This window comes from Lepisma saccharinum, chromosome 6 (assembly GCF_977018435.1).
Source record: "Lepisma saccharinum chromosome 6, izLepSacc3.1, whole genome shotgun sequence".
NCBI lineage: Eukaryota > Metazoa > Arthropoda > Insecta > Zygentoma > Lepismatidae > Lepisma > Lepisma saccharinum.
This window is the reverse complement of record NC_139234.1, coordinates 93,730,480-93,757,197: the sequence shown is the minus strand read 5'-3', so window position 1 is coordinate 93,757,197 and position 26,718 is coordinate 93,730,480. Positions and strand designations below refer to the sequence as shown.

The window sequence follows — 26,718 nt, the reverse complement described above, 5'->3', positions numbered from 1 at the left end:
TGGTTACTTGGGTACTTTTGCTCAAAATACTTACTCAGAATGACGTCATCCTTTTCAAATGTCTTAAGAACTCCTTTCATGCAGCACTCTCTAACTGCCATGGCTGACCAATCATTGAAGTACGGAAACAGGCCTAAAGTGGTTTTCATACGGTCCCAGTCCTTTTCTAGAGTGGCCTTCAATATGCAATCAAAATCATGTTTTCCTAAGCACAGTAATTCACAGTTAGCTGAAAAAAAAGCAACAATACTTAATATTGTATTTCTGTCAGTGTTCGCTATTCCTCCATGTAAGCATATCCCAAGCTAATATAATTTGCGTAGGCATCCCCCACCCATAGGTGGATGTAGAATTGTTTTCTGGGAGAGCCGCAGAATATTTCCGACCCTGTGTAATTTCCTTTCACCTTCAATTTCCCTTCTTCCACACTTCACTTTGGATGCTCGCGAGCAGATAACCAATAACGCCAGAAAATCAGAACAGGGTCACTCATGCAACACTTCAACCACTGCCCGACCCTGTGGCCGAGTGTTTAGCACATCGCGCTGCGACGCCAAGGGTTCGAATCCCGGTCGGGCTTGGTTGTTTGTGAATGTCCATTCATCAATTTCATCATTTCATCACTCATCCCCATCTTCGCAAATTAGCCAAGAGGCACAAAACGCGAAGTAAAATAAACTAAATCAATCAATCAATCAACTTCAACCACTGTGATAATTAAGCTTTTTGCTTTGGGGGATAGCCACTCAGTGGCGTATTTATGGTTTTATTTTGGGACGTAGGTTTTTTGGGTATTTAAATTTGCATAGGCCTACATGTTACCAGTCAGTAAACTCTATTGCATACCGGTTCTAAGTACCTAAGTTCTGACCTATGTCATTAAATCTTATGATATCATTTACACATAATTTTGAAACACTTGCTGTAGGGTCATTACATGTCAAATCAACAACCTTACATTTTTTGATTAATTTGAAATTTCCCATACTGGAAGGGGCACCTGAGGCAGGAAAATATGCAAATTAGCAGATCCATATCTTTTGTACATGTATTTACGAATTTACAGTGGCGCAAACTGTGCGATTTTGACATTTCTTTTCAACATCTTGTTAACTTTAAATTGCAATATTTCGGCAACCAGGGCACCTATAAAAGTGATTCGGACGGCGTTGGAGAGATCTTGAAGGGCTCTTTCACACGAGATATTGCATGCCTATATACAGGACTGGAACAGTTTTCCTTCAAGTATGCTCTATCAAGACGGTTACTTACTTTTAGTGGTAACAGTTGAAGTGCGGGGTATTCCAAGAAGAAGAGCCAATTCGCCAAATATTTGCCCCTCGTCAATGGTTCCAACTATCACCTGTGACGTTTCACCAGTTATAGGATCCACCTGCGTCACTCCATCGTTCAGTTCTCCACCAACCACGAAGTACATCGCGAATGCTGGATGACCCTCTTTTATTATTACCCTGTTCGGGCTATACGAAGCGAAATAAGTCACTTCAGCTAAACTTCGTTGCACATTCTGAAAAAAATATATGCATCTGCAATTCTAAAAATCCTGTAATTATTCAAAAGCATTCGTATTTCGTCCTATTTCATGTCATAATTAGGCTGAGAATTTAAAGCAAAAGTTTAAGTATATTAAAAATAAAAATTAGTTTGAACATCAATTACAAAAGTGCCATCCTACAGAATAGTGAAAAAAGTGAAAATACTACGTAAACAAAACATGATTTACCCATTTCTACTAAAAATGTTATTGTAATAAAGATGCTGACAATAAATCATATAAAGGGTGTCCCAAAATTAACGCAGCATTTAATTGTGCGCCATGTTTTCCGTAGGGTTGGCAGCGTTCTGCGAGTTCACATGTTGTAGTAAACATGTTGCAGTTAGTCAATATGGAGCGCTACACGCTCCAGTTGTTGAAGCAGTATTTAAATGGGCGACTCATCTCGCGCAACAGCGAAGTGAATTGCCCACCAAGTTCATGCGACCTCACACCGTGCGATATTTTCATCTGCGAACTCATGAAGTCCAAAGTTTCTGCTGCGAAAATATAAGAGCGATTCCTGAATTGAAAGCGGACATTCAAAGAGGTATCGACGGCATTGAGTCGCAGTTATGAGAAAAAGTGAACCAGAATTTTGTCAAAAAGAATTCGAGAGTGTCAAATGCGTCGTGGAGAACATTTGTCAGAACTTTGCCATCTAATAAATAAATACAAGTTTTTTTTTTCTTAAATTGAATCCTGCATCTAATTTGGAACAACACCCTTTACAATTATCATTTCTTTCCAAGATACACTTTCAATTATTTGAACTGAAAGGGCGCTTTCTTTTTCACATTTTGGAGCTCAGGAAGAAAAAACGATACTAAATAACAGAAACGATTAACAAAAATATTACCCTAAAATACAAGGTTTCAGCTGCATTGTGTCATCCAGCAAGACTCCCGACTCTCCCTGTAAAATAGGGTACCTCAATGACTTTGATTTCATCCACATAGTTGTTGGTTGTTATGGATTAATTAAGGTGACATGCCAAACTGGTTTCCAATTTTAGAAAGCTTATATTTCGCTAAAAGTAGTAACCACCCTGACAAGTTCTCAAAAAATATGCACTTATGAAAAAATATTCAACATCATTATGGTTTTCTTTACATTTTTTGTCAGATCTCGTAAGAAATTAATAATTTTCATTAAAACATGAATTTCCTCAATCTGTTTATGAAATATGGTTAAAATCGATGTATATTATTACTTTCAGTTGCATCCGGTGGCCTGGTCACTCTTAGTCAGTGATGTGTCGTAGACTATAAGTTTACGTCTACATGCGTTATCTACACAAAGATTACATTGGCTTATAGTTTACATAGTCTACTGTAGATAATGCAAACAACAGGGAAGAAAGAAATCCCAGTGGTCTTTGAAAGAGAAAGTATTTCTTTCTTCAAACATGTCGATAACCAACTTAAGACCATCCGACGTAATGAAAGTTATTGAAAAATGGGAAAAGGGACTACCGAAAGAAAAACAAATGACAGCCATAGTGAAAATTGACATTTTTTACACTGACAAAAGGCAAGGCTAAAAGTAGTTTTGTGTCTTATTACTGCATAGGAAAGTGCATGTGTCTTTAAAGCAGATTTTTCAACGTATGAAATTTCCACATGTGAAATGGTGGAAATAGAAATAAAACAAATGTTGTTATTCTACAACGGACATCGCATTTCTTTGGTTATGTCGCGACAAGGTTATTTGGCAGTTCAATTAATACGTAGTGAATTGGTTGAACGTAAATAAATACTTACAACCAGTGCTCGAAAAATTTTCTTCAAAGCTCTGAAAATCAGGCACCAGAAAACCACCTATTAGCAATTGTGCATACTACAGTATGTTTCGAAAGTCGCGCAATCTAAACTTTGAAAATGTATATCATGAAAATCGTAAGAGATATTTACACCGCGTTTTCTGCACTAAACTAATCCTGCAGGCTATCACTGGGTTCATAAATTTATGTTAGCATTTATCTAAATAAAAGCAATTACATTATTTTAAAAAACATTGTTAATTTGCTGAAAACATCTGAGAACTGATTTTCAACAATAAATACCAACTCTTAAACAATTTGTGTGATCATATGTTGGTGTTTGACTGGTTTTAAAATAGTTGCTTTGTGAGGTACAGCAGAAGCAGAGCATTTTTATTGGAAAACCTCTTGCACATGAGTGTAAGAATGAGTAGTAAAATACTCTTCAGAAATGCACACGCACTGCTCCAATGAACACGCCATGCTGAATCAATTAAAATAACAGGCACAGTACCGGCGCAAGTGAGCGAAGATAATTCAATGTAACCAGGGGCAGCCTAGGATTCTATTTCGGCACAAAATCTTGATTTACGATTTTTCACGTAAATGTATAGACAATACTTAGACACATGTTGCATGCGACTGTTTGCAATATTTCAACCTGCTAGTGTTGCCATATATGGAGATATGTCCCAAAAATTGGCACTTTTCACTCAACCCATAAAATCGCCAGTCAAATGTTGCACATGACCAATATTTGTCGCAAATGACAGACAGTCATCAAATGTCTAATTATGAACCTCCTATCATTTCTTACATATCTCTCTTACTCAGAAGTTCATTTCTGGAAAAATTTGAATGCTGCTTTCCATCAGTTATTAATTTATGTAATTTTCTGTACAGAGTGAACTGAATTATAACATTGAAAACTATCTCAATGAATGAGGCTTTATAATGCAAAAACCCCGGTGCAAATATCTCTTACGGTTTTCATGATATACATTTCCAAAGTTTGGGTTGTGCGACTTTTGAAGCACTCTGCATAAGATGCTGAACATCACGGTATTCAAAACATTGCTAAATTATTTGAGAAAGCAGGAAATGGGGTGTTGGGGGGACAAAGGGTAAGAAATTGTTACTGACTCTATGGAATGTTCACAACGTTGAGAAAAAAAAATAATTTGCTAACTTACGATGTACTGCGATTAGAATCATCAAAATTTCGTACATATTACAGCAAAAGATCACAGTCGCCAGGCTGAAATTTTTAGTCGCCATGGCGACCGGGATTTTTCGAGCCCTGCTTACAACACTTATTTCTGGGTGGAATAGGTGTGTTTCACCTACGTCACAAACTGTTGCATTGTGGGATCGAGCAGCCATGATTGAGGGCGGTTCTTGTAAGCATACGGAATTCAAGCGGGTAGGAGGTTTGACCCTTGTTTACGATGGTACATTGTGCAGTATTCCTCATATTTTCCGAGAAAAAACAGCTGGTGTGCTTCACGTCATGCAACTCGATAATTGTTGATCAGAAGATTGGCGAGAATAAATTGTCAACATTAATGAACAAAGCAAACATTACAGACTGTAGAGTGGACATTTTCTTTCAGGTAAGTTCATATATCACCTTTCTCTGTAACAGGCCGCGGTGGCTCAGTCGGTAACGCGTCTGACTACCATGCTAAAGGTCCCGGGTTCGATCCCCGGCCGGTTCAAATCCGGGAACTTTTCTAACGATGGAAGCGGCCCCGGCGCCCACCCAGCGTCGAATAACATGGGTACCTGGGGGAAACCCTGGGGGGTAAAGGCGGTCAGGGGCGTGATGCTGATCACATTACCTCCACTTACGACCGGATCAAGAAAGTGTGGGGCGTTACCCCCATACCCCCTATACGCCTTCATGGCGTGGTGCTATGCACAGGGGAGCACTTTACCTTTTTTTTTTTTTACCTTTCTCTGTGATTTTTAGTACAAATGGATCAAGCTGGTGTGCTTAATCATATTTGCAAGTAGTGTTTGTTTGTTTTTCTTTGGTAGAAAGGTGCTGATACTTCCGATAAATTTGACGATAAAAAAGATAAGATTCAACGTTAAATTCATATTGATAATTTTACGTTTGTACTTCATTATTTATATTTCGTTATTTAACACAAACTGTTATTAATTTTTAGCCGATCCATGAGAAAAGGTGCGGGTAGTAGGCTTTGCGTACTGCAATAGAAAAGAGCACTGCTTGATTAAAACACATTAATGATACATCAAAGTATCCCAAATTAATTGATTGATGTGATTTATTTTACTTGGGTTTTCTGTCAGTTTTGGCTAATCGTGAAGACAAGACTGAGTGATGATATGATGAAATTGAATAAGGGAAACTCACAAAGAAAGCTCATGCCTAGACCGGGATTCGAACCCGGGAGCCCTGGCATCGTAGCGCGCTGTGTTAACCACTCCGCCACGGAGGCCGGTACATCCCAAATTGTTAAAGTAAAATTACTGTTTTTGAGCAACTCAACATTTTAAGTTACAGCTCTTGAACAAATCTTCAAGGGAAACAGAGACGATAATGGCAGAGCCTTGAAAATATTAGTAAATCTGTACTGGATTTTAAGCAGAATCCGAACCGCTAATAAATATGAAAACAAATTGATTCCAGGTAGCTGGGTCAAGTACTATTTAAACACACGTGAAATAGAGTTGGTCAAAGGTTTAGGCCCCTTTTCATTTCGGTTATCGTCCAGTTCATATGGATCTACCGCAAAACGTCGCCATTTCTTCATATCCTTTTGTGTCGACTGCGCAAAGAGCTTAAACACGAAAAATTACCGCCAGGTGGTGGGTATTTCCTTGCAGACGACAAACAACTCGGCCGCAAACATGGCGGCGGTGCGAATTCTAACGTCACATGAAATCCATCTATATTTCACGCTTTCTATGTCCACCTGCTGATGCTGGTTGCTGCTTCTAGAACGATGCGCGTGCCTTGCACGGGCAACGCCGAGCGTAGAATGTAGACAATCAATGTTTACGCGGAGATGCATACCACTGCTCTTAGTATAACAATTACAAGAGTACTGTGAGACGAGAACGTGACCATGAGATCAGTGCAAACTCCCAGTTTCGCCAACGCGCCGCTTATTGCTTGTTAGAAAAGGTTTTCCTGCTGTCCTGCCCGTGCCAACTAGTCGACTTGCATCTTTATCCAGGTTCATCCTCTTCAAGGTGCTCTACGCTTACAAGGTAACTGGGCATTCAACAAGACCCGGAAGGTCTGCAAAAATCGCTGGAAGGAAACAGCCCTCAGGCAGTGTGTTGCTTCGGGCGATTCTTCTCACGTGGACAGTTGCAATCAGTGTTGCCTACTTACGTAACTCCTAAATCACCAAGTGCTAGGAGGGGCTATAGTGGAACCACGAGCGAAACAACCTGCGCAGACCCGCGACTCCTGTGCACCCTACTCCCGCGAGTAGGGGAGGGGGAGAGTGAACCATGCTTCCGTATGGCCCGAGGTGGAGGGAAGAAGGGAAAGCTGCGCGGGGACTTTTCGTCCCAAGGTTTATTTCCTTGTGGTCGATCTATATCTCCTCGAACGAGAATAAATTTATTTAGGGCCAGTTTTTCAATGTCCTGTTAATTCTTCTGTTAACTAACTGCCAGTTGGAGATAACAGCCAGTCTTAACCAGCACCGGGTTTTTCAATGTGAAAGTAACTGCTAGTTAACTAAACCATGGTTCGTTCTCCAAAACAGTGTGTTGGCAATTCTGAAGCACGGAAATTACAGGAAATCGATCTGCGCGCCATCTGTTAGTATAGTTTCAAACCGCGTCGACTGGCACACAGCCTGGCGTTTAAATATAGAACTACAAGCACGCCGCGCGCGAAAGCACGTTATTGCATTGTGAAACGATAGGAACAATGGCTGAGTATCCATTTTGTATGCTTACGAAATAAATTAGCGAAAGACAGCATTACAAATTTGGTTTTCTTCTAATAAAGGCCAATTCCACGTGGGAGAAATGATGTTATGAGGCGCAAGCACAGATACTTTCTTGTAGAAGAAGCGTGAAGAAATCGAAAGTGGAGACATTAATAATACCTGTTTGTTGATATAAACACTATTATTATTGTTAATATGTAAATATTGTACAGTTGACTGCATGCTTTGTACCTCTCTATGCATGTTCTTGAGCGAAAAATCCATAATAATCCAATAGCGCAACAGCCCAATATCGTGCCAAGGCTTACCTACCGACCGACTGCTGGCCTCCCTCCCACGCGAGCCACCAAGGGGGCGTGGAGATCTGCAGCCAGACTAGGGGGACGGGTGGTCAGCCGTCAGCCGACCCCCAGCCGTTGTAGGACTTCGCGACCGGATTACACTCACTCATTCGGAGCTCCCCAATTTCCTCACGATGGTGGAAAAAACAACATGTTAATAGTAAGCATGCTTTCTAAACTTCTAAAAATATGGAGGTACGAGTAAAAATAATTTTAAAATTTACTGTAGGCTAATATTTATCCGAGAAGATCATTCAACAATATATCGTGAATTGAATGCAACAAACGTAATAAATAATTGACAAGAAAAAACATACCCGTGACCAGGACTCATATTACAAAAGACAACACGCTCCGAAAGGTGGTGCAGCTAACCACTACACCAAATTACTGTTCAGATATTGTCCCGCATGGTAGACCGGATATCCTGGCCACAAATTCTCTAACACAACCTTGCCAAGCGAATTCTAGCAACTAGGCTGCTTAATTTCCATATTTGCATGGACATTAGTAAGCTCTGCTAAACAAAATAAGTCTTTTTCTGTACGAATTTAAAGTTTTATGAATCATATCTTGTTTAATCTGACAGAAGTTGCGAGTGTGTTCGATAGCTGCACAAGGCATCCATGTTGCTTCGCAACTTCCAATTAGGCTGGTAACTGCAAGAAGAAGTACCAGTAAAGATAATCGCCACCAGAGTTCCAGTTAAGAGCTAACTGTACATTGAAAAACCGAAATTTTCATTAACTTCCAGTTACGTGCTAACCAGAACCTTAACTGAACATTGAAAAACCGGTCCTTAACCATTTTAGTGCCAGGAAAATCTAAACACCTTTGATAAAACACTGTTGTCATCGCCCAACAAGGATGAAAACAGTTGGGAAGTCTAAAAGTGTCCCTGAGGAAAGCAAAATCGGCACATTCATCAAGAATATGCCGAATACTTAAAACAACATTACAAACACGACACAACGGAGGGTCCAGACCTTGCAGCAAGTGACCATGGGTTAGACGGCTGTGTCAATATCAAGATCTTCTTCTCAACGAGAGGGACGGGACGAGAAACTGGTGGCCTTCATATCGTGAAGCTTGTTCCCCATTACCGCACCCTACTCTTCCTGCCAAGTGTCAAGAAGGCAACAACGAATCACATTCTGCAGGTCGGTAGCTGGCAGAAGGTGGACGAGAACGTCACCATCAGCATCTGCAGAATTGGCGGCAGCATCGGCTGATTCGTTCCCCTTGATGCCCACGTGACTAGGGATCCATCAAGGAGAAGCGGACAAAAGCACTGGCAGATAAGGATACGAGCCGTCAAAAGATGCGCTGCATTACCGGATGCCGGGAATTCGGCGATTCCAGAGTCTGACGCACACCGGTAGAATCACTGCAGACAAGGCAGCCAAGTCCAGTGCCTTCAGGATGGCGTACAAAGATGGGCAGTATCTATCGAGTAACTGGAACTTTGGGAGTCTATGACGAAGGGGAGCGCAACCAACTGACTCGACTGACTTGGACCTATCCGTATAAAACACGTGAAAATTGGAGTACTGTTTGCGAATCTCTAAAAATCTCTGCTGGTATTCGACCATTGGTGTTTCTGACTTTGGTTTGGTTTCATTTGAGTTTTAAGTCCACTTTATGAACAGAAAGCTAATCGGGACGTTTCTGACTTTGGGAGAGCAGTTAGAGGTATGTCAATCGAAGATGCAGAGAATTCATACATCACATTTATTAAATCTTCACGTCACGAAAATCAACTGAAAAGTTGTTGGAAGGCAAAATATCAGGGTGTGTGTTGTTAAACTCAAGTTGCGTGAATAATTAGAAGATTGAGTAGTTATGCACCCGCGTAGAGTCCGATAAATCAATTGATTGGAAAAGATCGATCAAAGATCAATTGATGACCAAGCAGTGTGGGCAAGCAAGGGTGTTGGTTTTGGGTGATGACGTCATAAATGGGTGGGGTTTATTTTGTTAGGAGGGATTTCATTGGTGTGACGTCATTGAATGGGTTGTGATTAATTTGTGAGGAGTGTTTTGATTGGTTGTTGGGGGGAGGAGGAAAAGTCGGTGGCGGTTGGGGAATTGATAAGATGGTTTCCTGTTGTTAATGATGAGGTGACGGTTTTCTGGGAATGTTGATATGGGTTGGGGTTTCCTGTTGTTAATGAGGAAGTGACGGTTTTCTGGGAATGATGATATGGGTTTCCGGTTGGGTGGCGTAAATGACTGTTGAAGTTGATAAGAGTCGACGGATGAGAAGATAAAGGAGTTGGAAAGGAAATGTGTTGGGATGTTGAAGTGATATGGAGAGATTGTGGAACACGTGTTTGGACATGTCGGATGTTTCTTGGAATGGGCGTGTAGAAGTTTGTGGGAACGTTGATAAGGTATGACTGTGTGCAGGATACGTTAGTAGGCGGCGAAATGGAGAGCGGGCAAGAAGGAAAAGAGCGGATGTGTCTAATAGGTTTTTAGGGGCGTTGGTTATCAGTTTAGTTGAGATAAATGCTATTTGTGTAGGAACATGTGCTGATTCCGGTTGGGACTGTAAATGCAAAGATAGAGAAAATGTGATACTGTTTTTGCTGGATGGAGAATGGAAGGAAAGAAAAGAAAAAAGCACGTTTCTCCGAAGAGGTGGATGTGTATGCGATACCGGGGGAGGAGGATCGACGAGGTACGTGGGCACTCGACGCTCTGCGCGAGAGGATGCGCAAGGAACTTCAGGGAGAAGTTATCAGCGAGGAAGAGGAGGGGTAGGTAGGTATATAAAAAGTTCCGTTGTGTTTGAAGTTCACTATTCACCAGACATCTTCAGCTGTGTACATCATTGGAGATAGTTGTTACCGGAGGAAGCGATAGAACCGCTATTCGAAGGTAAGTATGATGGGTTTGGTGTCCTGGGTGTTGACGTTTTTCGGTGGGGTGATTGGAAAATTATCCCCAGCTGAACCAGTTTCGGATTGTAGTAGTGACGTACCTGCTCCTGAAAGTTTACCGGAATCATCGATACGTCCAGGTGGGAGTACGGAAGAGAAATGGTATGAGGGTAGTTGTATTAGCGAAGCAGAATTTCGACGTAGTTGGGAGGAAAAAAATGCCGCCCATCATGTATACGAGAAACTAAAACGCTGTAGAGGAAAACGTATCGATGATGACGGTAAACATTCAAGGAGGAGGAAACAGAATATTCTGAAGAATGTTGTGTCTAACCCCTTATATGGCTATACGGAGTACTCTCCATGTAAAACAACGTGTCTGGCATACCCTGCTACGATTTCTGGTCTAGGGAAAGTGAAGTCGTCGGTCAAACCAAAATTGTCTGGTGGGAAAAATTGTGAGTTGCTGATTATAGATGCACCTGTAAGATTCCGAGAATCTCTTCTGGTCACATATTACAGCAGGAATGTATCGCGTGAAAGGTTTTTGGAATTGGACAATGATGGATTTGCGATCAGTATGTTCTATTCCGGACATCGTACGCACGGATTATGCGAGACACATTTTGTTACAGAAAGAGCTCCCGTGTACAGCCACTTACCGTACTGTGTGTGGTCGGAGAAGGTAGCAGATGATATAGCTGCACACGGGTACCAGGCAGGGCCGTTCATTGTAGTTACGGGGGTTACCTCAACTAACTGTATATGCCAGGAAACAGAGACGGAGTTAAATTCCGAGCATATAAATGTAGATTATCTGCATGTTCCTCCTCAATGTGTTGCCACAAAATATCTGATGCAAGCCGGCGAGAACTTGAGACATTCTGTTTCAGGCATCGAGATGGTTCGCTATGAGAATTTGGAGGAGCTAGTTAGTGAGGAAATCCCACGTGTCTACCGAGTAGGGTGCCACAAGTCCTACATGATAGTTGATTACTGTGACGTTTCAACGTTAATGCAGATGTTTCGAAAAAGTTACCGAGACTCTGTATTAACGTTGAACGAGATTTTCAAATGGTTTCACACCGGTATAATGTTAAACGAGTCGATAGGCACGGTAATGGGTGTGAACGGCCATGTTTTGGATCCTGCGGAATTACTGGAGTACGGTAACGATCCGACAATAAGTGGACTAAAAAGAATATTCATTTTCCTTTCCAGCATATACAAAGTGGAGGAACAGTTTTCCGGAAGTAGAACACCACCGACACGGCGGTACCCAGATATCATAGAAGAGACGGACACCTCAGAAATTGACGAAGAGTGAACGGTGAGAAAGCATATTGTTTTTGTTCTGTATTCCGGAGTAGGGTATAATTTCCGAAACTGAGGGTAAAATAAAAAAGATCGATATTTAGAAATAGTAATAAACGTGTACATATATATTTAAAATGAGCTATGAATACAAAGTTAGAAGCGATAGAATATAAAAAACAGAAAACTCACCGGAGATTCGGTACTTATACCTGTTGAGCTTCTTCTTCTTCTTCTCCGGAAAGTATCTCCACTATCTCCGGTTGGGGGTTATTTCCACCCGAAGATAGTGAAGTAGTAGACTTACCAGCATTCGGTATCAGGGGGGAGGACAGGCGTGCGAAAAATAGAGCAGAACTCGGAGGGGGAATTTGTGGAAGAGCTGCAGGTTTGAGAGGCACGGGTTCTGTAGCAAAAGTGTGAGTAGTAGAGGTAGAAGGTTTGGAACGGTCGAAAGGTGACGGAGACGTAGGTATTCGGGACAGAGGGGGTGGGGGGTTTACTGTTGTGGAAGATGAAGAAGTTTGTTTTCGTCTTAAACTCTTCCCTGATGCTAGATGCTGGTAACGTCTTACATGTATTTTTCGGAGAGTATCGAACCTGTAAATAGATAGAAATATTTTGTGAGAAAATGCATATAAATATATAGAACGAATTAGTAATGATTAAAATGTTTAAATTTAGAAGAACGTTTGTAAGTATAGAAAAGTATGTTTCTATGTGTGAATCGGGAATTATCAGATACTTTAATCGAAAAATTGTAAATATGCGTGTATAAGAAATTATAATTTGAGAATTCCAGAAAAAATGTATTCCAATATAATAGACGTGTCAAAATATTGTATTATAAAATATGGTATTTACCCTGTTTGGTGGGTACGGCACTCGTCCAGAATCTCGTTCTGCATATCATGAGTACCGAATCTCCGGTCCAGCTCCTCTTCCATCTGGTCCAACTGCCCCCCTCATGGCGTCTATTTTTTGCTTGAAGAAATTTCTGTTTTGCTGATTTATCCTGTCATATTTCGCCGATATATTCCTTATTTTTCTGAGAAACGTCTGTTCCGTACCCGTCATCACACCGAACATCTGCATTAATATGAACTGTGTGTTCATCATGTTGCCCATGGTGAAAAACTATTCCTGAAAACAAAAACATATGTCTTACTTTTTGTTTCTTATTTCCAGATGGCATCCCTACCGTTCGAATTTGACCTCCTACACGCGAATGTGAAAAATGAAGCTGAACGTGGAGGTGAGAGAAGGAATCTATGGAGCAAGACCCAAGCGAAGCAGGCTGAGAAGCAGATTGTGTGCTTTGTAGATTTTTGCGAGGAGAATGGTTTAACTGGAGAGTTGTTGGAAAATCTGGAAGAGGTGTGCAAGGATATGGAGGTTAGGCTCGACAACCTCGTCAAGCTGTTCACGTACATATTCGACAAGAAACAAACAAGTCCGGTGTTCGAGGGGTTTATTGAAAATATAAGAAAAGTTACCTATGTACCATCCCACTTCAGCATGAAAGTGTGTTTTGAACTGATGGAAGTTTTCAAAGGTGTGCGGAAGCAGAGAGGTATAGATAAAATGGGGGGTACAGAAGGTGACATGGAGAAGAGGATGCTAGAGATTTTGAAAAAACGAAAATTGGATAACTAAAAACTAACAATGCTAACACACTAATCATCTTATTCAATTTTCGTTATTTCTATATATGTAATGTATATAACTTGACATGTGTGCAGAGTAACACTGTTTTTTCTGATCCATATATGTATTTTGAATAAATGGAAATAATAAACATATATTGAATATATATAAAAATGATTATGTTAATTATTTACTTGGAATACTTACAAAGTTCTCTCTCTCCATATTCTTGATGGCTTCTATAAGATGTCAGAACAAACACTGCCAGTGTATTCGACAAGTTTCATTTTCCATTCGCAATATCAAAAGGAAATGGGTGGATGTTGATATCTCTGTAAGGAAATGGGTGGATGTTGATATCTCTGTACGGAAGTGGGTGGATAGCGGTATCATATTCTGCTAACGAGAATGACAAACCATTCGCAGTATGTCACAGAACCCGCTAACACACATAACTCATGGTTAAAGTGTAAAACCGTATACCTTTGTAACCGTAAGTTAATGACCGCTAATAACAGTATATATATATATATATATATATTTGTAATCGTAAGTTAACGACCGCTAATAACAGTGTATATATATATATCACACACACACACATATGTCAGAGTATATATATATATATTACATATACATATACACCTTGACCTTGACCATGACCTTGACCTTGGCCTTGACCTTGACCATGACCTTGACCTTGAGATGACCTTGACCTTGAGATGACCTTGACCTTGACCTTGACCTTGGCCTTGACCTTGACCTTTGTGCGAAAACTTAAAATCGCTATATCTCGACTCCTAATTGAGCTAGGAGGATGATTGATAGCTTGTTGGACTCGGAGTGACGTCCTCTATCCGGTGAACCAGGTTTCATTGTTCTAGGACCGGCCGTTTCCTACTTTCTTTATTTTCAATCGTAGACAACCCTTCCGACCACTCTACTGAAAGGTCTCGACGTGCAGATTACGAATTTGTCATCACTTCCGGTCTAGCTCAATTAGGAGCCGAGCTATTTCCTTATCTACGTCCTTCTTCCTTTACCGATAGATAAACATTTCAGACGTTCCTTCGTTAAGAATTTATCTACATCCTGTGTCCTGTGTTTACAGATAAACATGAAAACCGTTACATAGCGATATCTACGAGGAAAACATGTGGTGGAGAGAATATGTCATCACTTCCGGTCTAGCTCAATTAGGAGCCGAGCTATTTCCTTATCTACGTCCTTCTTCCTTTGTCGATAGATAAACATTTCAGACGTTCCTTCGTTAAGCATTTATCTACATCCTGTAACCCGCGTTTTCAGATAAACATAAAAACCGTTACATAGTGATATCAAAGAGGAAAACATGTGGTGAAGCCTGTTAACCATTTCCGGGATAATTACATAGGGTCAGTAGAACCGTTAGGATCGGAGATAACTGTTGCGTCATGCTTGCATATATAAAAAACGGCGTTCTCTCCACAAGACAGTCTTCGTGAAATAATCATTGTACGATCATGGACGTACAGTTATCCGCTGACGATCTGTTAGTGCTATATCGTGACGGATATTACACAACATCTGCACAATTACGGGAAGTGTTGGCGATCATTGCGCACAAAATCATCGCGGGAGAAAGTATCTCATTGGTCGAGGAGTATGACCACTTACTACGGACAGTGACAACATCCGCACCCGATCTTTCAGGAGGAGGATGGACAGGTATTCCCGAAGAGTCCTCAGGCCCCCCATCGACACCTGATCCTGTATCCCGAGTCACCAAGGAGACGCAGGCATCCGACACAGGAACTTCTACAAACGCTGCATCCAGATCACACCCGGAGCCTTTGCCAGGACCGTCATGGAGACCGGACCCACCAGCAGGAGGAGGATGGACAGGTATTCCCGAAGAGTCCCCAGGCCACCCATCGACACCTGATCCTGTATCCCGAGTCACCAAGGAGACGCAGGCATCCGACACAGGAACTTCTACAAACGCTGCATCCAGATCACACCCGGAGCCTTTGCCAGGACCGTCATGGAGACCGGACCCACCAGCAGAACAGCCATCAAATGGGAAAGGTAAGAAAAGGAAACGTGCTTCAGTGTCTCGTGAACAGATAGGGAATATAACATTACATAACATTCAAGAACGTGAATATCCTAAATTCCGTTCCAAGGGACGACGTGTTGAATTCAGTTTCTCACAGCCACCAGAAAATGTCGATCCTCACACTTGGATTCGCGAAGGTGTTGAAAATCTTCTCATCTACGTTAAAAAAGACACCAAGGATGAAGACAAAATAGGTTTAACTTTGTCTAACATATCTGACCCAACTGTGAAAGATATTTACATCGGGTGGCATAGATGTGATCAGTTGCATAGTGATATGGTGTGGAACATTATGTACAAAATACTACAAAGTGCGAAAACCTTCACTGCTACAGATCGTTTAATTTTACGAGCAGACCATGTCAATATACCTGTTGGAGGTGGTGGGGGTAATCGAACATATTGTTTACCTAATTATATGTTAAGCACTCAAAAAAGAAGTATCGTCGGTGTGCCAAATAGAAAAAAACCACTCTGTTTAGCTGAAGCGCTGGTCATAGGGAAAGCCTATGCTGATAACGATCCTTCCTATACTCAATACAGAAAAAACAGAAATCTTCTCAAAACTGTTTTCGAAATTATGCGAAAAGCAGATGTAGATCTGACAGACAATACGTGTGCCGGAAGTGGAATTCCCGAACTGAGAAAATTTCAGCAAGTTCTCCCAGAATATAAAATTATTGTATACAACAATCTTCGTGACGTTAAAGATGTTTTGTTTGAAGGACAGGTTGAAAACGCTTCCAAATTTATATACCTTCTCTACGATAACCTGAGACAGCATTATGATGTGATAGTGAACCGTGTTGGAGCATTTGCGGCAAAACAAGAATGTCGCGGGTGTAACGAACTCATATTTCAGAAAGCTCATAACCATCTGTGTAAACAGTTATGTTCTATGTGCCGTTCAACTCCACCGTGTGTGCCTGAACAGGGTGTTCGTAGAATATGTCAAACATGTAACAGAATTTTCAAAAATGAGAACTGCTTCACGAATCATGTTTCAACCCCGTTCCGAAACGGTACTGTCTGCAGCGAAATCCAACAGTGTCCCCGATGTTTCAGAATTATTCTCACGAACAATAGATATGAGAAAGTACATAGATGCAACATGAAATATTGTACGGTATGTAATTGTGTGAAACCTGTAAATCATTTCTGTTACATGTCTATACCGAAACCTAAACAGAACTCAAAATTTCTATTTGTGTTTTACGACTTTGAATGCTACACTGACATTCCTTTTCTTGAGAAAGAAAAAACTTTTCTTCACGTTCCGAATCTTATTGTGGTGCAGACGGCCTGTCACGCATGTTACAAAAAAGAGGATTTAACGGTTCCGTGTTCTGTTTGTGGAACAAGAGAGTTTATATTCTGGGATGATCCTGTAGACACATTTCTGTCCTATCTGGAATTGCAGCATAAGTTTTCCGACATAATCATCTGTGCACATAATGCACGAGGTTACGATTGTACATTTCTATTACGGAGAATGTTGGAGAGAGAAATGAAACCTCGTGTCATCTTAGATGGTACCAAAATCATCAGCATGACATACCAAAATCTTCATTTTGTGGACAGTCTCAACTACGTTCAGGCAAATCTTGCAGGCTTTTCGAAACTTTTCGGTTTGCCTGTTCAGAAAGGATATTATCCGCATTTGTGGAACACCTACAAGAACAGAAATTACATTGGACCGATGCCTCCTCCTTCTGCATACGGTTATGAATACATGAAAACAGTTGAAGATCAACACCGTTTCATGTCTTGGTATGACGTCGAATGCATGCGAAACATACCTTTCAACAACAGAAACCAACTTCTCCAATACTGCATCAAGGATGTTACCCTGTTGAGACAAGGATGTCTGAAGCTGAGACAGAATTTCCTAGACATATGCAAAATAGACATTTTCAAGGATTGCCTCACAATAGCATCTGCCTGTTCACTAATTTACAGACAGAAATTTATGCCTGCTAACACTATAGGAATAATTCCTAAAGGAGGTTACCATCATGCAGATCAGATGTCCAAGTTTGCATTGAAATGGCTAACCTACGTTGAAGAACAGAATGATGTAATACTTCTTCACGGCGGACGTACTCGTGAAAAATATGTCATAGGAGGACGTTACAGAGTGGACGGTTATCACGAGGAGACGAGGACAGTGTATGAGGCCCTGGGCTGTTACTGGCATGGTTGTCAACGTTGCATATCCGTTAACAGGGATATGTATCCGAAAGATGAAGATGAAACCGATCAGGATAGTAACAGTCAGAAACACAGTGACATGTTGAACACAGCAGCCTTCAGATACGAGACAACATGTCGTAAACTTGCGTCTTTACGTTCTGAAGGATACCATGTCGTCACTATGTGGGAATGGGATTTCAACAAAATATTGAAAGCAGATCCTGAACTGAATAGATATCTATCGACACATCCTATTGTCTGCTGCATTCCTTTAAATCCACGAGACGCCTTATATGGAGGAAGAGTTGAAACAGTCAGGACTTATTACAAGATCAAGGAAAACGAGAAATTGCAGTACAACGATTTTACAAGTTTGTACCCCTATGTGAACAAATACTGTGCCTATCCTGTCGGACATCCTACAATATTTCTAGGAAATTCTATTCTTCCGGTAAATGAGGTTTTGAACATGGAGGGACTCAACAAATGTACTATTCTGCCACCGAAAACCCTTTTACATCCTGTTTTACCTACAAAAATGCACGGAAAACTGATGTTTGTATTGTGCAAGGAATGTGCTTTTAGATTAAAATGTGAAGGTACATGCAGCCATTCCGATGATCAGCGTATACTTTCAGGAACTTGGGTCATAGCCGAGGTGCGTAAAGCTTGCAGTTTAGGCTACAACGTGCTGTCAGTGTCGGAAGTGTGGAAGTATGAAACATCGATGTACGACCCTGTCACAAAGAGTGGAGGACTTTTTTCTGGTTATGTCAACACCTTCTTGAAAATAAAACAGGAAGCGAGCGGGTGGCCTTTATGGTGTCAGAACAACGAGGATAAGCAGAAATACATACAGGAATATTTCGATAAGGAGGGTATTCTGTTTGAAGAAAACAGTATCGAAGTCAATCCCGGGAAACGTACACTGGCTAAACTCTGCCTCAATTCTTTATGGGGCAAGTTCTGCCAACGGGACTATCTTTCCCAGACAACCATCATCAAGGAATCGAAGGATTTCCTCGATAAAATGACTGACCCAAATATCATAATCGGAGGAGTCGTATTCATCAATCAGGACACCGTTTTAGTGAACTGGAAATATGTTAAAGAGGCAGTCAGTCAGAACAGGAAAGTAAACGTTCCTATCGCTGCCTTCACAACATGTCATGCTCGTCTGAAACTTTATGAACTTCTAGAAAAATTGGGTGACAGGGTATGTTATTGTGATACAGATTCAGTAATTTACATAGATAGTCCTCAAATGGAATACCATCCCCAGACAGGTGACGCACTAGGAGAACTCACCGATGAATTGGCAGATTTCGGCACCGATGCGGTTTGTGAACAGTTTGTTTCAACGGGACCGAAAAGTTACAGCATGAAAATAACAAAACCGTTCTCCGAAGCACAGTATATCTGTAAAGTGAAAGGGATTACATTGAATACCTCCACATCAGAATTGATTAATTTCGATACCATGTGCGACATGATAAACAATGAGAAACCTGAAGTTATGGTCGAAAATATTTTCCGAATCAGAAGAACAAAACAGTTCCAAGTCATCAGTACAAATGAAAAAAGCTGTTTCAGCCAGTATTGTTGAAACGACAATTCGACCATGAACATTTATCGTTTCCTTTCGGATACTGTGCAGACTAAAATATGTCTGTAACGGTCCAGAGTTCGAACCCTTCGTGGTCTGATATAAAACGTGTTTGCAGACTGCCAGACCTTCATTTTTCTTCAGAATCTGTAAGACGTTTCTTCAGCATGATTCCTAAACTTTCTCATCCTTTCACCATGATGGTTTGCGGAGCATCAGGAAGTGGAAAAACTACTTTTGTGACAAATATGGTCGATTCCATCGTTCATCTTGTAGAAGGATCCGTCAAGAAAATCATATGGTGTTACGATCAGGAGAACAGTATTCCACAAAGTCTTCGAGATGTGCAATATCATAAAGGTATCATCGATTGGCAGTCGTGGAACGGAAAAACTCCTACACTCATAATCCTGGATGATCTTATGATGGTTGCACAAGGGGAAAAAGTCGCCGACCTTTTCACAAAAGTTAGCCATCACAAAAACATTTCGGTGGTGTTCATAACACAGAATCTTTTTCACCAAGGAAAAAATTGCAGGGACATTTCGTTGAACGTGAAGCACTTTGTTATTTTTAAAAATCCTCGAGATATGAACCAATTCACTGTTTTTGCACGACAACTTCATCCTCACCGCATGAAGGAACTCGAAAAAGTATATATAGATGCTACCACGCAACCTTACAGTTATTTGTATATTGATCTCTCACAGTCAACACCGGATCCTTTACGTTATCAGACAGACGTTTTCAACCAGAATTACTCAACTGTATATCTTCCTCAGGAATGTTTAAAACATCGAGATGAGGAAAACGAGGAAGACACGTACCAACTCACGTTCTAACAGGAATAGACATTCGACTTCTTTCAAGAAACATTCACCTTTCTTGCACGTGTTAAAGAATTCACCGCCCAAAATCCGTAAATCATTATTGAAAAGTGCTCCGAAAAAGACAATACGTTTCATCAGCGAATGCTGCCTGAACGTTTTAAAAGGAAACGTGAAAATTAAACCGTCCGCAAAACGTCGTCTGACACCTTACAAGTCGGTCATACGCAATCTTGTGAAACCGAAAGTGAACATTGAGAAACGCAGAAAGCTTCTTGTTCAAAAAGGAGGATTTCTACCTTTACTTCTAGGCTCCTTGTTATCGGGTCTTCTCGGTACTCTCATTCCTCATTGAGAAATGACATCTTCTTACAAGAAAATGATCGTCCTCTCACCGGAACAGTTAGCACGTATCCGTGGTTCCGAATTGTCTGTAACTCAAAAATTATCCGTTCTAGATAAGAAGATGAACGATATTCTAAAAATGAAAAATATATCAGACGATCAAAAATGGCGTCTTTACAGAAAGGAACTAGACGAGTATTTATGGCTGAGTCGAAAATCCAAAGAACCATTACAGATTCCAATTGTTCAAGATAACGACGGTTCTTCTACTATTTCACCAGAATCAACGTATTTTCCTCAGAACCTGGCAGAGACATTACCCCGTAATACACGTCATCAGTTACAGAATATCATAGATGAGTACCAATCTACGGCACAACATTTGATAGACGAACGTCAGAAAAAAACACTTCCGGATCCGAAAACGTTGAACTTCTCATCGTCGCCAACGGAAAGCCCTGGACCGTCTCATCGACAGAAGAAGAAGAAGAAAGTGACCGTCCGTGTTTCCAGGAAAACTACACCTTTTCTGAGAACACCTGACGCTTACAAACTGGTTCCTCTGAGAAAAAGCCGTAGACAGAGAGATCGGTCATGGGAGTCCCTAAGTTGAAACACAATAAAATTCTCACCAAAATATATTACGATCCCCGACACCATGCTTCATTCTCATCTGTAGATCGTCTGTGGAAAGCGGTACGGGATAAAAATATATCTCGCGATACGGTGAAAAAATGGCTGATGCATCAGGAAACCTACACTCTCCACAAACCTGCAAGAAAAAGGTTTCCTCGAAATCATTACAATGTATGGAACATAGACATGCTTTGGGAAGCTGATCTCAACGACATGGCATCGATTCAAAAACATAACGACGGATACAAATATCTTCTGACAGTGATCGACGTATTTTCAAAATATGCCTTTGCATTACCGCTAAAAAATAAAACAAGCAATTCGGTAACCGAAGCTTTCAAAACTATTTTCGAAGAAAACAGACGGAAACCTGTTACACTACAGACCGACCAAGGAACGGAATTTACAAATTCTACATTCCAGAAATTTTTAAAAAATGAACATGTACAGTTCTCGACAGCAACAAATTATCCTGTGAAAGCGAGTGTAGTGGAACGTTTCAACAGAACATTAAAAGAACGGATGTGGAAATATTTCACCTCAAAACAAACAAGACGTTATGTAGATATTTTACCGCAACTTCTCGAAGGTTACAATACAGCGATCCACAGTTCCATAGGAATGGCCCCTCGAGATGTCAACGAAACAAATGTTTACATTGTGTGGAAAAGACTTAACAAACCTGACAAACATGTTTCCCAACAGTCTTCAGATGTTAATGTTGGTGATATTGTACGAATTTCTGTCGTCAAAGGACATTTTGAGAAAGGATACGAACAATCGTGGTCACGAGAACTTTTCAAAATCCATTCCCTTGTTCAGCGAACACCCGTACCTGTATACATATTAGACGACTTAAATGAAGAACCTGTAAAAGGTACATTTTACAAACACGAACTGCAGAAAGTTTATTCGGATCCTGAAGAAGAGTATAAAATTGATAAGATTTTGAACACCCGGGGAAAAGGTAAAAATTTGGAATACCTGGTTCGCTGGCTCGGATATCCGCCTAGTTTCGATTCATGGATCAAGGCATCTTCCGTAAAACAGTTATAGGGAAAATAATTTCCAAAACATATTTATATCAAAATATGACGTTACTGCGATCCAGTGAGTCCTCTGTGTTCGGCGAGAATGGACGATAATTTCTACGTTTACCTCCTATCATCTGCATCGGAGGAATATTTTCCAGACAACACACTCACCCATTTCACCGTAAAACTTGCTAAACGGATCGATCTGTCTCCAGAATTGTGGGAAGTCGGATTGGCAGAACTACATTATTCAACTCTATACGACAATGTTTTGGAAACTGATTCTGGAATGTTAACTCTTCCTGTTCGGACATATGCAAGTGCTGAGGACCTGGTCTCTACCATCATCGAATCTCTCCCCGACGACCTGGAAATAAGGAGATCCGTTCTCGAGAAATTCTGGCATTTTTTGACGGAACCGCAATGGGGAACATTTGGATCTACTGTCTGTGCGGATAACACACTCTATATTAACGAACAACCATTTTATTTTCCTGCAACAACATATACGATAGAGGATCTGGTGTATTTCCTGAAAACAGACCCTGCTAATGTAGCTGTTCCTACTCATCTCAGGTTTTTCTTCAAACAGGCCGTGTACAAACATCTATCCGTGATAGGGGTTCCGAAGCCTGAACCTGACGATGCTCCAACAAATACCGTTACACCCATAGACGAAACTGATGACTATGCTAAATTTCGATATGACATATTGAAATCTATTTATTCTACGCACGCAATGTCCAATAGCGTTGTGGATAAAAACCCATATATATTCATTTACTCCGATCTGGTGAAACAACAATTGGTCGGGGGAGAAATGGTACGTCTCTTGCGTCTTACACGAAAACAGTGGTCGGACACAAATACGTCTTGCACAGTACCCGTAGCCCATCAAACATTCGACCCGATTCAGTACGTTCCTCTGGATAAAGCCTCTTTCGAAACAATAGAAATTGCGTTGTACGATAGAAAAGGAGATTTCTTACCTTTGAGAACTGGGTCCGTACCCACAATCGCTGTTTTACATTTTCGTAGAAAAAAGCAAAGTCCTTTTAAAAAACAGTAGACAGCTATTTCTCTCAGTCTTTGTCGAAAAGCGAATGAATCACCATGAATTCGCAGACCGAATATTATAGTAACCAAATCCGTGGAGGAATTGGTCCCATCTACCGTTCAACTAGAAATCAAAAAGGGAGAGGATTGGGGTCACTTTTCGCAGGACTGTTTAGAATGGTGAAACCTCTACTCTGGAGCGGTGCAAAGACGATCGGAAGAGAAGCTTTAAAAACAGGAGCTAACATTATCACCGACATTGCAACAACCCAACAAACTCCGAAAACTATTGTTCGTCAACGGGTACGTGAAGCAGGTCAAAATCTTCAAAGTAAAGCACAACGGAAAATCGACTCTCTGGTAGGTTCCGCTATAAGAAGAAAACCTGCAACAAGAATTGCTCAGTTGATGTTAAAACGTTCAGCCACCCGTATTAGAACATCTACGATCCGTAAAAAACGAGCATCCAAACAACGGAGGAAAACATCCGCAAAATCTAGGAGAACACGTAAAAGAAAAATCAAACACAAGGTCTCAGGGAAAGATATTTTTGGATAATGATGGAGGATAACATGTGCATGATCTCGCAGTTCGACCTCTTCCGGAAAAAACCTATTCAGCAAAATGTGGAAAAAACGTACACAGCCACCTACAAACCTATCGCTTCCATCGACAATCAGAATATAATTCAGTTTGTCATACCGGGGGCAGGAACTGATTTTCTCGATCTTTCATCTGCCTATCTCCGTCTGCAAACGCAAATGGTTAAACAGGATGGAAGTCCCATGAGTGCTTCCGAAACCGAAAATGCCCTCACAAAAAACTGCGGGGTCGTGAATTATCTTCTCCATTCACTCTTTTCCCAATGTACAGTGACTCTCAACAGCATTGCTGTAACAACCGCCGATAACAATTACGCATATAAAGCGATCTTCGAAGCAGCTATCAATTACGGAAGCGATGCCGCAAACACGCATCTCACGAATGCCCTATGGTATTTGGACACACCTGAACATCAAGATGAAATCACTGCCGACAACACAGGTTTCACCACCAGAAAAAAAATTTCCAGTATGTTCCGACGACTGGAAATCCTACGGAAGTGACAGCCGTGGTCGACCTTATGGGAAAACTTCACATAGATTTCTTCCACCAGTCTAAATACCTGCTCAACGGTGTTGAAGTACGCATCGATCTAGCTAGATCACGTGACGCTTTTTACATCTGGGGAGACCAGACATCACCTACAGTCAGAATAAAAATTTTAAAGGCTGTTCTCGAAATAAATCACATCATTCCTACTCCTACCACCAGTTTGACCATAGACAGAGCACTCACTTACGCTCCTGCTCATTATCCGTTCACCAGAAGCGTCATCAAAGCTTATTCTTACGTCGCCGGAACGCAGCAGATTTCGATCGATAATGCTTTTCAAGGTCCTTTTCCGAATGTTGTTCTTTTTGCTATGGTATCCACCGCCAGCTTTCTCGGAGACAGTAAGAAAAATCCGTTCGACTTTAGAAGTTTTAACCTATCTTCTTTCCATCTTGTGAAAAATGGAGAACTCGTACCTTCCGAACCTGTCCCAGAGGGGAACAAACGTGTTGCTCTATCCACACGATCCGGGCTCGTGTCATGAAGAAATCTATTTAAAATGTGTGCTGCGTATCTTTCTCTCAGTGCCATCGAGACAGTTCTAGTGAACGCACCATGGAACCTCCTGGTGTCTCTATAATGGAGAAACACGACAAACTTGTGACACGCATGACCAATCAGGATGATGTTTCCAAACGTAAACCTCGAAAACGTGTGCAACCCATTAAATTAGAAACCGTTACTATCAAGAACGAAACGGCTGACGAAGGAATGGATGTGACTACGGACTGTGATTTCATAAAGAGACGTAGGGAAATTGGTTTTTCCACAGACAAAATCGAGTGTCCTAAACTACATGACGTAGATGCATGTTTAGATCTCTATCTTGCAAACACATATTTTCTGAATAAGGAAAAAAACAAGTACGTAGCCATAGGATTCGAAAAGAAATCCCCTTTCAATTTGGTGTGGGTGTTTTCGCAACAGGGGAGATCACCCGTACGCATCGATTTTAAACAGATTAGAGAACTGTGTGCTTTAAAATCTGACTTACTGAATTACGTCAACACTGGTCGACGATTCAATTATTTGGTTACTGGAAATATCACCGTTAGTGGTGTAAATTTTTTCGGGAAACGTTGCATCTCGATGTATCAACATCATTCACCGGATGCTTTCATTTTCACAGCCTCTGAACTACATCTATTTATGTGTAATCTTTTCAGACCTCTGCAAAAATTAATGAACGAACGTTATCATAAATTACAACCCGAAATGGAGGCTTTTGTATATTGCATAAAAAAGAATATGGTTTCAGAAAAAAAAGAAGTACCCGATGTATTGAACTATTTTTATGTACTTTGGTACAACGAACTGATGATTGAAATATATCTTGAGAACAATCTTGGACACACATTGGTATTGTAAATAAAATCTGTTATATATTTGCTGTTGTAAAATATCCATTGTAAATCTATTCCATATTGTATTCCATTGTTATTTTTATGTATTGTAAATCAGTCTTTGTTCTTTTATGTATTGTAAATCAGTCTTTGTTATTTTATGTATTGTAATATAACCCTTCAGGTATTGTAAACCTTCTATATCATCAATTGTAAATAAAACATTTGTGTTATTCTATATCCATACTATCGATTATAAATAAAACATTTGTATATTTTGAACATTTCTTTTATTTATTACAATAAAAAGTGTACATTTTCCAGACATTTTCAACTGCACAGGTTTTTTCACCTTTACCATGTTCTTTACATTTTAAACTTTCTGAACTGTTTTTGACACTGCTTAACTTTGGACATTCAAGTTCTTCGATATTGCATACAGTCATCTTACCCTCACCTTTTTTCCCCACTAATGTTTTCACCCATTCCATTTTCTCCGTACCTTTAACATAAACTTGCTGATTCATAAGCACTAAATACAGAAGATCTTCTAATTTCTCGTACGGTAGCCATCCATCATTCCAATCGAGACCATGTTTGTTGGTACGGAGCCAGTAATTCACTCGGCGATACTTTTCACTCAACAAGTGTAAACCATATGGAGGTTTCACTAAACAGTCAAATGCACTGTCGAAAGGAAATTTTAAAATTCCTACTTCTTTACACACAAATTCTCCTTCGACTCCTCGAAAACCTTGAATGTCCAAAAAACAGGCATACATTTTGTTCAACAGGTGAACACTGTCAATGTATCATCAATACTGCCCCGACATATCGCACACTTGTCCAATTGAGAGGCACAGAGACCACAGGCTACAAAATGTCGACACGGAAGAATTACCACACTGCAAGAGTTTTCAAAACATATTTTACAGAGTAGCACAGAATCCACACTCTGATTATCGGATGTTTTTTCAGTA

At 40.6% G+C, this 26,718-nt stretch overlaps 1 protein-coding gene across 2 annotated transcripts in view; it reads right to left on the bottom strand.

Annotated features, from left to right (window-relative positions):
• Positions 1-26,718, bottom strand: part of LOC145989496 (cyclic nucleotide-binding domain-containing protein 2-like) — a 67,489-nt gene that overhangs the window by 26,273 nt on the left and 14,498 nt on the right. The window contains exons 4-5 of one of the 2 annotated variants that reach the window (XM_083124850.1): positions 1,273-1,528; positions 35-229 (exon numbers count right to left, since the gene is read on the bottom strand). In XM_083124850.1, the coding sequence (XP_082980976.1) occupies positions 35-229; positions 1,273-1,528 (451 nt within the window). The remainder of the gene's footprint in view (positions 1-34; positions 230-1,272; positions 1,529-26,718) is intronic. The other variant, XM_083124851.1, reaches the window with a different exon arrangement.